The sequence below is a fragment of the Colletotrichum gloeosporioides genome (genome assembly GCF_011800055.1).
Source record: "Colletotrichum gloeosporioides strain Lc1 chromosome Unknown consensus_6, whole genome shotgun sequence".
NCBI classification, from domain to species: Eukaryota; Fungi; Ascomycota; class Sordariomycetes; order Glomerellales; family Glomerellaceae; genus Colletotrichum; species Colletotrichum gloeosporioides.
The window spans coordinates 266,403-281,171 of NW_025544651.1; the positions used below are offsets into that span (position 1 = coordinate 266,403).

The 14,769-nt window shown below is 56.0% G+C and overlaps 1 protein-coding gene across 1 annotated transcript; it reads left to right on the forward strand.

Annotated features, from left to right (window-relative positions):
• Nucleotides 1-11,758: 11,758 nt before the first annotated feature.
• On the forward strand, nucleotides 11,759-13,734 carry GCG54_00014483 (uncharacterized protein; the record flags this gene model as incomplete). The annotated part of the gene is made up of 3 exons (XM_045414313.1): nucleotides 11,759-12,129; nucleotides 12,212-13,234; nucleotides 13,278-13,734. 3 exons carry the CDS (start codon nucleotides 11,759-11,761, stop codon nucleotides 13,732-13,734), a joined length of 1,851 nt encoding a protein of 616 aa, XP_045270891.1.
• Between the last annotated feature and the right edge of the window lie 1,035 nt (nucleotides 13,735-14,769).

Sequence of the window (14,769 nt, forward strand, 5' to 3'; positions counted from 1 at the left end):
ATCTGGGCGCGTCTTCCGCGTTACTTCAAACTGTGAAATGTTGCTAAAAACAGCACCCGTGTGGCCTCTCTTGATCAGCTCGCCCTCGCCATCATTGGGTCGCTTACCATGGAAAATAGGGGTGTGCGACACAAGGCTGGAAGTCGTGGTCGTGCAAGTGAGCATAAAGTTACTCGAAGTTCGAATGGACATGTAACGCACGCGCTGCAACGGGGTCTGGGCGTTGCCAGCTAGGGTGGAAGATCTCGTCCGGCAGGGGACTAAGATCTACGGGGGGTCTGCACAGAAGCCGGATTGACTGCATTGAACTGCATCGCAGGCCTGAACTGGTGGCCACACCTCTCCGCAAGCCGTGCTGCTGTTATCGGTGGAAAGGATGCCAAATGTTGATGGTGGGCCATTGAAGTCTTCGAGCCGAGACTAGAAGCTGTGATCATCACAAACGAAATTTGACTTCCTGCGAGCAAGTCGTGATCCGCGCTGCGGAGATACCTCGCTACGGAATGCGAGTGCGATGGTGATCTCCGGGGCGTGATCGGTTCAGGCCCTGCCTGTGGAGGACGCCAATGACGGAGGGACGCTTAGACAGTATGTCAACTCTCACCGAAGACTCGATAGCTTCAAATCTCCGCCCAGCCACGATATCACCTTCTGTCAGACAACCGGAAAAGAAGCTTGAGGCGGCTGCGAATGGCAGCTCATCCTTATGAGTCAGGCTTTCGCGTGACTCGTGACTCGTCCAGGTCCAAGCGATCGACGGTGCAAACCGCAAGCCCTAGTGCACCACGGCCGTGTACGTTCACTGCTTGCACGCCCGAGAACGGTGCCTCAAGGTGTCCGCTTGAGATCGAGACACCGGCATGGTTGATCAAGCGAGTCGACAAGTGTTATTAGCTGCTTCATTCAAACCAAAGTCGATCGTTGCACATTCTTTCCCAAGCAGCGAGCGATTTGACGTGCCTGTCTCCTGCCAAGCCGGCGAACACCCTCGGCAGTTCGAGGTGGGAAACCAGGGGGCCAAAACCATGTGTCCTGCATACCAAGTGTTGTGGGTGTGAGCGAGTTCGGTATGGCTGTCATGGCTGCGGATAATGAAAATTGAGGTGCATCGTACGCCGTAAGCAACCCTTTGGCATGTCCTACGTTGTATGCACCGTCTCGCCCCCCGCGGCTGTCCGCCACGGCTGTCCGGGTCATGATTCAGTAATAATAGGGATGGAGAGCTTGGAGCTTGGATCATTGAGTCGCATATGCGCAATGCAGTACTGCGGTATCCGTATGGATGGACGAAGCTTTGGCTTTCGGACAAGTGGTGATGTTTCATGCCGTTCTTGTTCTCGGCGGCCTATTGGACGACGAGACTCGGAGCTCTGTCGAATACGGAAGGCATCGCCCTCTCGCCCATCGGAGCGACTCCATCGAGCTCCATCGCACTCCGCTGCACAGCCTTCCAGTCTCCAGCGTCTAGGGTGGTCTCTGGGTCTCCATGTGCCGAGGCATGGGACTCCCACTGCCTGGGATGTGGCCGTTGTCCTATCGATAGTGATGCCTTAAGGCGGTTGCATGGTGGTGAACCGGCTAATGTGGCTCGCCCTACGAGGACAAGTAATTGAAGGTGTGCGTGGCATCGCCTCTTTTCAGAGAACTTTCCATTCAACCCTTGTTGATCAGGTTGTCTGCCAAGCTCTGCCACCGGACGCTAGCCTCGCGTAGAGTGGCAATCCCCAATCCTGGGACACCGCGCACGTTTGAATGATTCCATCCGTCTCGTCTTCGTTCACAACCGCTAAGGTAGATGCGCCTTGTTTCGGGCCCTCGGTGAAAATGTGGGGGATACTCTAGATGAGTCGTGGACTTCGTTGACGTGCAGTTGGGGAGGGGGCCATCGAGCAGTCGCGTCCCTTCGAGCGGCGGTGGTTTGAGGTTCAGTGGCAAGCCCCTGAGCTCCGCAAGACCGTTGGTCCGGGGTCCTCTCGCCGTCAGGGAATGGCCATCGGCCCCGGGGGACCATTCCGGATCGCCTTTGCTGTATCCGTTGAATTCACCACTCCGGTTGCGACTGAGACATTTGAGTGGTTGACATCCTTGGTTATGTGAAGCTGCCATGACAGAGCCGGCCTTGAATTGCTCGATGTGACTGCGTTGTACACAACTGTTCATGAGTCCGGCGACTGTCGTGCCGCTCATCGCTTTGCAATTCCAGTATTGAGATGTGCTTGTCATCCAGTATGACGTTAGCTAGCCAACGCCCCGAAGATGCCGCAGTTCATTGACAGTCAGCGTTTGTGTGCTTATGTCGGCCGAGTTTCGTGCTGCCCGAGCCGCTAACTTTCCTAGCGAAGTAGGAGGCATGTCCGTGATAACCCCATAATGCGGAGTCCCGGACTGGTGGCGGAGGCGCAATCGACCTCAACCACGACGGCGGGTTTCCTCTTTGCCCTACGAGCGCCAGCTTCGCAACAAGCCCTGAATCTTGCCTAGACTCGACTGCTAGACCAAGACGTGTGGATTTGGCTTCAAAATTGGCGTCGCTGCCAAACTCGACCAATATGTTGATGGTTGATGCGGTCAACTGAAATCTTGGAGTCCTGCAACCAGTGGCCCAAAAACAGGTCGCCCGCCGCAATTACGGCCGGGTGTTGGGTCTGAAGATGGATTATTATTAGAATGGTTGGGGATCTTGCCGCTGTGTGACACATTCGGGCGCGTGCTGAATACAACCTTTCATCTGCCTTCGAAACACAGGAGGACCGATGGGATTGAGCCAAGGGCCATTTTCACTGATGAGTAAGACGCACAAGAGCTGTGGTTCTTGGGAGTGAGAAGCTGTGTCCCGAAGCGCTCGCAACGATCCCAATCGCGGTCTCAGTCTCTAGAGGTTACCAATCCATGCTTGGCAATCCAATATGGTGATAGTTACTGGCATGATAGAGTCGTAACCTCGAGCGAAGGTCTTGTCATCGTGTCAATAAATCCGTTATTCGCCCCCGCATGAGGGAGAATGTTTCGATTGCGTGCAATGTGCACGAGTGGTTCGCACCGGCAAGATCTTCGCCCTGTCTCCGCCAGACGCCCTGAGGGAACATCCCTGCATCGATATTGACGCCAAGTTGGTGGCAGGAAGCTAATCACAGGCCTAAACGGTGTAGGGCTGAGAGGGGTAGGCTTGGACTACCGCCTCGAATCGTCCTAGTGCGACGCCGCCTTAGAATCCCTCCAGCACAATCCTGTCGACTGGCTTCCGGTTTCCCAGTCTCCGCGGATGTGGTTGGGGACGAAGGTCACTGGTTGTGGCCTGGCCACATGAACTCGCTTAGAATTTTTGCTTCTTCAATTTGATATGAGTCGTTAGGATGAATCGCGCGACGACGACTGTCCACCAGTAATCCGTCGTGAGACAAGAAATGTTGACTCCGCCACTCGATGACAGGAACAGGGCGCGGCGCTGGAGATTGGAAGACTTGCATGCAGGGCAAACCTCATCGGAGCCGATGAACGCCGCTGCTCTCCACCTTCCGGCGCTGTTTTGGTGTCTTGTGCCGCTGCAGGAGGCTGGGCGTATGTGTGACTCGACTCGTACCGAAATAGGCGGCAGCAAGTGAACAGCCTGATGGGCGAGTTCGCAACACCAAAAACCATGGTAACTTGCCCTTCGATTGGACGCGTTTTGTCGTGCTTACCACGCAAGCACTGTTCCACGTCAACGACTCGTGGCTGTGGCTGTGAGTCGTCGTCTCTGACGTGTGAAGGCAAGACAAGCCACTGTCGGAATGAGCTCCGTACCGTACATAGCTGAACACAGGTGTCTATGGCTGACTGAGCACAGTTGTTTAGGGGGCCCTTGGCAACAACAGCAGAGAATCTCGAGAGTGTAATTGAATGGTTTTTGGATCACGGCATTGGCTGAGACCAAGCTCTGTGGACAATGCAGATTGACGAGTCTCCGGTGCATGCGGTCATGTCCTGGGGAGAAACACACTGGATCATGGTTGATGGACTTCCGACGACGAGAATGACAGCAAGATTTGGTATTTCCTTGTAGTCCAGCTCTGGTAATTGCTCCATCGATGGAAGGGGTGACTTCGGCGTGGCTAGATTCCCATGTGAAAGTTGGGACGAGCGAGCTGTGCTGCAATTAAGGCCTGGATTGCTCGTGGCCTTCGGTGTTGCTGGGTGGTTCGATGCACCGATTAGGAACGACGATGCACGCTGTAAACCTCGCTCAAAGTTCATGCTGCAGCCTGACCAAGCATAAGCATGTCTGTGTCTTACAAGCGCCGATGTCCCGACCAAAAGACGCTGGGCATGGCTGTTCCATACCAAGTCATGTGCGACAATGTCTTGTCTAACAATCTGTCACCTTTCTGGTACAGTTGGAGCTGGTTGGTTGACGGCGCGTTTGACCAAACAAGAGCTAGGCCGGGTTGCTCATGAGGTCCCGAGTGATGTGAAGTATCCGTAGTATGCAGGTTTCTGGGTAAGTTAGGTAAGCAGGTAAGCGAACTAGGGCCTCCGTCCTTGTAAGGCGAAAGCAGGAAGAATTTCAAGAAGGTGGCCAGGAGTCGACTGGGGTGAGAAGCCAAAAAAGGCATCGTCAGGAATGGCAGGATATTGAGGCATCAGCCCTAGATGACGAAATGACATCTGCGGCGCATGGAGACATGGTGAATAGTCGTTCCAATACGGGCAGCAGTTCCCGTGAAGACTTCAGAGAAACGTGGGCGCTTGGTCAAAAGTTGGAAGTTGGCCCGAGGAGACTGATGCCCTAGGTGCTTCAACATTGTCGGCGGGGATAACTGGCGTCTCATCAAACCCGGGAGTTCTGTGCCCAGCAATGCGGCAAGCGGATATGGGCCTGATTGGAGTTTGGTGCGTCGGGCATGACCTGGGGGTGCCTCGACAAAGGGAGTTCGGGCAGTTGAAGCTAGATCAGACGGGGTATTTCGCGAGCCTCAAAATTGGTGTCAAATAGTAAGCTGCGCGGCGATGAAGTCGAGTTGACGGCAGAAACGCGTACGGACCGAGGCTGATGGTCCGTAGAATATCTTGTCCTTGTTTAGTGTGACGGAAACTTGCTCCATTGGGGATACAGTCCGTAAGGGGCGTCATAAGTTCGGTGCTAAGTCTCAATGGCCAGCCGGAGATTGATATGCAAAAAGGCATAATGCGCGGTTGAGCGATAACTCGGGCTTCTTTAGTGGCAGACTCCAGACCGGAGCCGCGGAAAGAGGTGGATGACGATGAAAAGGGGACGTGTGCTGATGCGCACACAAACGTTGTACTTTGGGCTCCGCCGTCCCTCTCTGACTGTGGTGGTGGTGGTAAGCAGCAGCATCGTGTGGGTAGGAGATACCTCATGAGTGTGCTTCTTGCCCGTCAAGGCCGAAAGGGAAGTGCCTCGTCGGGCGGCAGGCGGACCTGACTGACAGCAGATATGCAAACGGTGGGCCTTAAGGATAGACGTTCTGACGGCGTAATCCCCGAGTGGTTTACGAAGGCTGATTGGTTGAAGAGACGAAGTGCCGGCATGCACAGCCCCGTGCAGACGGGCGGACTGGCAGGCTGATCCCGTCCGTGTACGTTCCAAGACGGTTCTGCGCCAAAGTGGGAGCGAGATATTGGAGATGTCGTATCCAGATGGCAGCCTCTTGGCACCATAGAATACTGACTTGGACTGGGCGATGGTTCCAGACTCCGATGCAGACGAGCCGCAGTTGGTCCAGGCTTGGTGTTGAATGGTGCTAGTCGTCGAGTGTGTCTCATTGGCATCAGTCGGCTAAGCAGTTCGGACGCACGTTGCTTTGGAACGTCTCAGCATTTGGACGGAGACTGCCATGGCCCTGGCGGCTCCGTGAGCCTTTACTGCGTATCTTGGAGAAGCATGCATGGCCGTAGATTCAGATGCTCCGAAGCAACAACCGCTAAGGCATGGAAGCAGGCACCTATCCTCGTGTCCATGCCGGCCCCGCTGGGTCCAGGCACCGGGCATCAGGCAGTTGGTAGTGCTGTTGGACAAAAGGTCCATGCCGGGCAACGTGCCATTCTGAATAGTCCGTGTCGTTGAGGGCGGAATCCAAACAAAGTCAGGTTGGGGATGGGGTGGTCCAGGCCGTCACGATGTTTCTGCCTTCGACGCCCGGCATAGCCCATTCGGATGGTGAGTCTGGTCTTCGTCGTAGAAACGGGACGAGGTTGACGTGCGTGGCATCGACTCCACTACAGCATGTTACTGTAATTTGCGAGGCAAAACACTGCCCTGGTACGGGAGACCTTGAATCGAGAGCGAAAACGACGTTGACGGTTGACGACGACGAAGACGACGACGAAGCCGACTGCAACAATTGGTGGTCGGGATTGATGCCAAGACTCCACCATATGGCCGAGCAGACGGCTGGGAAAATGCAGTGAAAGGTGTGGAGGTCGGAGGTCTGGTGTTGACAAGTCTCAGGTACCTGGGGCTCAGGGAGATGTCGGCGCGTTCCGAGGTACGGATACTCATGTACCGCTTGTACCTCGACTTGGGGATGGCTCCAGCTCCAGCTCCATTTCCATGCCTCCTCAATGGAGAGCGCCCGAGTTGCCCCAGCGCAAAGAGGGCGAGGCAAAGAATGTCGGCAAGGTGCCATCATGATTTCAATTGGCAAGGCCATGGTCATGGACATGGGTGATGAGTGATGCTAATGGCGTTGATGACGATGGTGACTCTTGGTGTTTGCCTTGCGAGGAGCTTAGAAGATGCGGGGAGGAGAGGGGGGCCGAAAAGAGGATCGATCATGTTGACAAGACTCGAGCGCCTGGCTGCGAAAGGACCCGCGTGAGAGACAGAAAGGGATCAGGCGAAAGACAGTCGAAGTGTCGTCGATATGGACTTGTTGGACTGCATGTGAAGAGTAAGTGTACTTCCGTGGTACGTCGTACGCCTTGGATGCCGTGGAGGACTTGGTTTGGCATGGTGAAAGCTGCTGCTGCTGCTGCTGCTGCTGCTGCTGCTGCTGCTGCTTGCTTGCTTGCTTGCCAGAAACCCAGCACGATGCTGAGGTAGGCATGTATCGTATCCGGCTAGCATTTTTCACCATGTCTTGCCCTTTACCCTGCTCTGCCTGGCCTGGCCTTGCCTTGCCTTGCCTGCACTGCTTAGCTGCCACCTGCCTGCTCTGTGCGAGGTGCCTCATCAGTCTGCTGTACGGCGAAGGCAGGTTCCATTGGTCGCAGGTAGTGTAATCGAGGCAGGCGCATTGCAAGGCAGGTGCAACTTGGGGAAGCAGGAAGGAAAGGAAGGAACACCTGCTCTGTACGGATACCCTCGCAAGTGACCTGTACACAGAGAAAGTGCTACTTCAGGGCAAGTACTGGTCCCAGGTGCTCCTGCACCCTCTGCCAACGACAGTCCAATGACATGTCGTCGTCGGGTACCCACCCCTCCAGCGTCGCTCTGTTCTTCCCGTGCGAGAGACAGCCAGGGCCAGCAGGGCCAGCAGGGCTAGAAAACACCCCACCCTCTCAACGTCCTTCACCCCTTCCCAGGGCGGCGTTCATTGGAAAGGGGTGTGATCCTAGCCCTGCCCACACCAGTGCTTGGTTCAGCAGAGAGAGTGTGCGCTGGTAAATCACACCCCTCCTTCCCACGCCCACACCCCCGCCTCCCACGCTACCTTACCTACCTTACGATGGGTGAGTGTGGGGCTGTGTGCTTCCAGTCGTCTTCTGCGTTTCTCTCCTTGCCTTACCGAGCATGTACTATGTAGGTTAAAACCACTGCTCGCTGTGCGGTGACTGGAGCAAAGGAGAAAGGAAGAGTGAGAGGGCGAGGGCGAGACACAGAGACATGCGCGCAGAAGAACCGATGAGTGAGTAAGATCAGCCGGGGTGTCTGTCGTCGCAACACAACAGCAGCATCATCTACTCATATTACTCAAATTAGGCAGTATTTCTGAGTCGGGTCACAGAGAGAATAACCAGAGGGTACCCAGACATCAGCAGGAAGATAGAGTCAAAGTCTCGTTCACTGCGTCCCAACTGAGAAAGAAAGCACCGAGACGGCAAGGAAGCGGCAGGTATCTATCTATATATCTGTCGTCGAAGCTGCATCCATCGGTTTGCTGCTCACCTCACTCAGAGGTGACGGAAGGTACTGTGAAGGAGAGGAAGAGGGAAACGCCCAACCTGTGTACCGAAAATAAGGTCCACTCCATTGGCTGCCTGACCCACCATGCGACTGCCCACCTCAGTCTTGTCCTGTCTTCTGAGTGCTTTCCGTGGGCCATGTCCTTCCTTCCCTGCCTGTCAGCCCCTGCTCTTTCCTTCTCTCCCCTCTCCCACCCGGTCTCTGCATGGCGCGCTAAGCCCGATAGGGCCCCCTGGAGCTACCTGCCGCAAGGTAAGGTGCCTCGAGGAAAGTGCCTTCTGCCCTGCCCAAAAGACTGTCTCTCGATGCCATGCCAGGTCCAGGTCTTCGTACACATGCATTCTCCTGCTCGTCCTTGACAATGAATGGCTTTTTAGCCATGAATACCAGAGAGCGGGGACCTGATCAAGATGATGCATCATGTGGCCGACGTGCCTACGACGTAGACAGACAGACGGGCAAGCAAGCAGCGGTAACGTCGATTTGCCGTGGTTGTAGCGGCTGCAGGTTGATGATGCGGTGAAGAAGATGATTCTCTTCTGCCTTGCCTTGTCCTGGACCGTGGGGCCCCATCTCCATCTGTACGTGATCTGCCTAAGGTACGGATACTGTACGTAACTTACCTAAGGTAGGCCAGGTATCCGTAGTTGCTTCCATCTCACCGTTCTTGACCGTGTGGTGTTTGTGGCGGCTTCCCCCATCTTGTTTCGTCATCGCAGCAAAGCAGAGCAGGAAGGAAGGAAGCGCTTGCAAAAGGCAGCAACGAAAAACATCGCGAAAAGTCCTCAGACGCCTTCTGCCTGCCTCGGTCAAAAAGTACCTTGCACGGTATCCGTCCCATTGCGCCTGCCTCGCGCAGCTTCTCCTCATCCGTGCCGCAGGACCAACCCCCAAAGGTCCCTTTTTTCGTTGTCGTGGAAGGAAAGGAACGCGCATGGAAGCAACACTTGGCCGATCAGCTGAACTAAGCTCGACTGCTCTCAATCTCTCCTCGTCTGCCTGGGCCGCCGCTTCCTACATACGGCGACTTTGTTGGTTGCTTGCTCAATAAAGCACAAGTACTCGGCGCCTCCCCGATCCGCCTGCGAATACATTGGATACCTTCTCTCTGCTTCACTGCAATATCGACGCCGAGCTGTCAACAATTTTGAACCCGTTCCTTTCCTGCCTGCCTTGGACCTCCATGCTGCAGACAGACATACACAGCTAGGTTGTCTGCCTACATTAGACAGGCACACTCTCAGATCCACGCTCGCATATCGCTCATACACGTCCTCGCTGCCACGGCCACGGCCACGGCCACACACACACACACTCTAACTGCTGCGGCGTCTGCCTGGGCTCCTGCTCCTGTACGCTTGCTTGTGTGCCCTGCCGCCCGCAAAGCAAAAAAGCAACATTACCAGCGGCAAAAGCAGCAACACAGAAACACCGCAACACCAGCACCGAACCGATGCCGCGTGGGCTTCATCCATCGCAGGGTCAGCAGCATAACGATAATAATATCAACACACAACCCCCCCTCTCTCAAACTCTCGAACTCTCGATCCGAGCCAACCCCCCGCCAGCCCGTCTCCGTCCCTCATCCCCGTCCTCCGTCCCCCCGTCTCTGTTCCGTCCCTCGTCCTGACTCCTCGACGCCGTCCCCCGTCCCCCGTCCTCATCCTCGTCAGCCGCGACGACATCGACACTGGATCCTGTCCCAAGTCGTCCGTCCGTCCCAAAATCCCAAATCCTGTCTGGATAGAGAACCCCGGCGTCGACCACGACGCACCACGCGCACCCCCGAACCCGACCCCGACCCCCCGACCCAAAATTGACAGACAGGGCTGCATCGCTGCTCTGTGCTTGCATCCCACTAGACGGCCATAAGAAACAGCCACACGCCAACCGTCGGGCTCCCTGGCGTGCTACTAGTCAGTCTTTCCGCATCCTATTCCTCTTAGGGCTGCCCGCCGACACCGTTCCCGCTACCCTACCCGTTGTAACTTGTCCCTCCCCCCCATCCCACTCACTCCTCTGCTCTCCTATCCTATCCGTGCTGGCCTATCCCCTCTCCCGCCCACTGTACGTGAGTGTGGTGTGCGTGTGGGCGTGTCTTGTCCTTTGCGTCTCCTCATTCCCAGGTTTCTCCTACCTACCCAGCGATCCATCTCTACCTTTGCCTCTACCGAGCACTCCTTCATCTACATACGATTACGGTGTAGACAGGCAGGCTCTCAGTCCTCCTGTCTTGTCTTGTCCTTGTCTTGACCTGACTTGGGCCTTGCACTGGTCCGACCTGGCTATCAACCTGTCTCCTTGAGGAAAGGAAGGGGAAGGAAAAGCGGTACTTTGTCCCCTGTGCTCTTCTCTGCCCTGGCTGGCCCCCTCCTCCTTCTCCTCCTCGACCGAACGACAGCAGAGGGTACCTGCCTACGGCACACACCTCTCAGGGCGAGAGACGGGAGAGAGACAGACGGGAGAGAGAGAGAGAGAGAAGGACAGCCGAGAGAGGAGAGGTGTAGTGCACACCCCCCCTCTGACCCTTACCGCTCACTGGGCGCTCTGCTTGCCGCTGCCGACGCCAGCGCCAGTACCAGCACCAGCAGGGCTTCTTCTTCTTCCCCTTCTCCTCACTCTTCCATCTCCACCTGCCCTACCACGCCAGCCCTTTTCACGCCCACCGTACGCTTCTCTTGTTCCTTCACCTGTCACCCTTGACACCACTGACTGGACTACCCACACAGGCTACCTTACCTACCGACCTTACCCTTACCCTCCCCTAGCCGTACCCGACCTGGTCCTGGACCTGGGAGCAAGTACCTTAAGGACCTTGCCCTGCCCTCGCACATCCTGGGTGGTACCTGGCTCAAGTACCTTACCCAGAATACAACCCACTGCTAAGGTCTAAGGTAGGGTGCCCTCGACAAGGATTGCAGAAGCAGTACCCGCCCATACCTTGTCGACCTGTCGCCTCTCTTTTGCCTTAAAGCCCCCCCGGGGTTCAGCGGCGTCGTCACACATCGCCTCTTATTTCAGCTGTCTGCTCCCCACGACATCAACCCGAACTCTGCCCACCCCAGCACCGGCCACTCCTCTTCCTCCGACGACATTTGCACCTCGCATTCCTCGACGCCGTCCGGTCCTCTGCTGTTTCTACCTATCCTGTCTGCGAATAGATCGCCAGACTCGCTCCTGTCCCGTGTACAATTGCGACCTCTTTCGTCGACTTCGTTTTCGAATTCCCATTCCAGTACCGGTCGGCTTGCCTGTTTCCCGTTCCCGCTGTCTTATCTTTTCTTCTCCAACTCGCCCGCTCCGTCCGCTCGCTGCGAGGGAGACAGTCCACCAACAACTACACAGAGACCGGCTCCTTTTTTTTTTTTTCTCTCTCTCTCGACCTGCATTGGATTGGCATTGGCCCCCGGCCCCAACCAACGGCGAACCCGACCCTCATCGCCACCCACGGCCTGCACCGCATCCTCCTTGGCCTCGGACACATCTCGTATCCCGTCGCGATCTCAATTATTCCCCCCCTGGCGCATCACCCATGACGCCCGTGCTGCCGTCACTATAAACCTTAGTGGCCCTCGCTTCAGCTGTGATTGTCACAAAGCCTCAGCTGTCATTGCACAGATATTAGCCGACATCATGGAGGCGCCGTCACGATACAGGGAGCCTGCCGGCCTTCCCAGCATCCTTATAGATTCGAACCCCAGATCCTCCGACCGATCGGACCCGTTCAGCATGTACTCGTCTTCTGTTGCCGTTTCCATTCCTGGTTCAGACAGAGGAATCAACGCGCCGCCCCCGTTACCTCCTCCACGAATGCCTTTTGAAAGCCCTATGCATCCTCAACAGGAGCCGAGACAATACCATCGCGACCCATCATCCTACAGCCCTAGGGAACACGGTGGCTACGATAGCTTGAGCAGCTTCGATGACAGGCCTCACTACAAGAGAGCAGGCTACAGGCACGAACGAGATGAGGGTTATGCCAGCATGGGCTCGGCCTCGTCTAGGTAAGTCGGCCTCCACGGTCTCAGCAGCCAATGTTTGTTGTCAGTCTTGAAGTCAACGTGCTAACAAGTCAATGTTTTGCAGATCCGAATGCTCATTGCCAAGCATTAGTGCTGGTTTCGGACTGCACCACAACAAGTTCCAGTTCCAGTCCGGCGCTGATGCCTTCACCGACATGAAGAAGAAGCTCGACCCTTTAAAGACCTTTGATAACAGACCGAGCGTGTCTCTGTTGAGTGCCTCTAGCGCTTCTTCCACAGACCCTTTCTCGAGAAGGTTGTCCGGTGACCTGAGATCTCCGCTTTCCCTGCCCTCCGCGACCCTGCCGTACCACCTCAAGACAAACGTGCTGGATTCGCCCGACAGCTACACCAACACTCCTCCTCATTCTGCCGTTACGCCCTCACCGAGAAGCCAGCCTTTCCACTTGGGCCAAGAGTACTCGCCGCCTACCAGGTCAAGAAGGAACAACAGTGATGATGCATCTTCGCACAGTTACGAGGTGGAGGATATGGAGATGGAGGAGACCAACTCAATGAAGAGACTGCGTATCGAGGACCCATTGCGAGCGCACTATGACGGTGCAGGAGTCAAGCGCCGCGCATCGGCCGACCCCGACGACAGTGTGCCGATTGGCTTCACGACCCAGGGCGATTTGATGCGTCGCCGCGATGGCACCTCGAGAGGATCCCCCACGCCTCGGCTGAGCGTCATTCCGCAAGGGTCCATATCCTCGGTGTCTTCCAGCGGGCGTGCCGGTTCCTACAGTTCCAACCTGTCACTGCTCACTGGCAGCATTGCCAGCATGGGTGCATCTTCGTATGGACGTGTATCGCCCGGCGGTATCTCGCCCGGCGGCATTTCACCAAACGGCACCGACCCTAGCTGCAGCTCCCCTTACAGTGCGTCCATGTCGCTGAACCCCTCACCCCGCGGCTCGTTGTCCCGTGCGCCACACCAGCGAACCATCAGCGAAAGCAGGCCACTTGCTTCCCCGCGCAAGCTCGCCGAGGTCGGCAAGCCTGGTAGCGCCAAGATCTCGGGCTTCTTCATGTGCGACTGCTGTCCCAAGAAGCCAAAGAAGTTCGAGACGGCCGAAGAGCTACAGTAAGTTCGGATGTCCAACACGCACGAGACAATTCACTAACAGACGTAGCGCACACGAGGCAGAGAAGCAGTACGAGTGCTCATTCTGCGGCAACCGATTCAAGAACAAGAATGAAGCGGAACGTCACCAGAACAGTCTCCATGTACGTAGACACAGCTGGAGTTGCTCGGCTCTGCACAGTTACGACCGTGCTTTCCACGACAGTACCAACCGACCTGGCGAGGCCGACACTTGCGGCTACTGTGGGGAAGAGTTCCCGCGTAACGGCCGGGGACCTGGTGCAACGGCACCCCGTCATGCTACGGACCAGGATTGGGAGGAGCGTATCCGCCACCTGCAAGAGGTTCACAAGTTCCGGGAGTGCAACGCCAGCAAGAAGTTCTTCCGCGCAGACCACTTCCGACAGCACCTCAAGCACAGCCACGCTGGAACCAGCGGAAAGTGGACCAACATGTTGGAGAACGCCTGCATGCTGGATGAGGATCCCACCCCCAGGTAGACGATCAACCGGAGCAATCTCGACAAGTGACTGAAAGACCCGACATGCTGGAATGAGGCGATGGGTGTCGAGTAAGGAGGTTGTCGAGCTTAAAGCAAGCCCCGCGAGCACGAGTCATTCCGCAGGGGTGCAGTGGAGGGCATTATTTGCGGCAAAGGACGAGTGAGAGGGGCGGCATTTGCGACTTGGATACCCGACGAGGAATCGTTTCCCAGCGCAAAGCGATAATTTGGCGGCGGCAACCAGGGATTTGGATTGCACTGATGATGGCCACATCACACATCTCGTTTCGTTTCGCTTATCCAGAGTTGAAGGATTGGAAAATACCCGCTCTTGGCTGTGGACGAGACGGCTCGCTGACAGCTGGAGCAAATCAAAAAATCAAAAGTAGTCAATTCAAGCATGTGGCTCGGTGTCCACAGGTGGAGGCCTGCCACTTCGGAGCTTTTGGAGTACTGGTGATTGCAGCAGGGGGCTTTCAGGCACCGGGTATATACTGATGGAAGTTGTCTAGTTGCACATGTTTTCATATTTGTTGGAGGAAATACCAGGCATTGTTGGGCCAGAACAGGGGAGCGACATGATGACATGAAAGCACTAGAAAGAGCGGCGAGTCCGCGTTGTATTTTGTACGGGCTTTGGGGGAAAAAACAAGTTGGTCAGTAGCGAATAAGAATAGTATCAAGACAACAAGAAGATTCAAAACATATTCTGGGTGCCTCTGGTGACTGAAGTCTGGTTCCGTGTCTATGATGATCTGCCCGAGGACAAGGGCCGAGGGCAATCCTGCGGATGGGTATCTCGCTAAATGCATCCTTCACGGTGATGCAGTGGTGCATCCCTCGGCACGGCGGCCATCTTGTCAGCGTCGGACATGTTCCCTGGCCTGGGCATCCACATGGATGTCAACACCATTATGGCCATCGTGATGGACGAGAGGCCGCCGAACGTCACATGACTTCAGCCCTACAAGCCACTCGCGGTGTGGCAATCACCGGTGTGGCGAAGGGGGAAAGGGGCGGTGCAGCGAGGAAG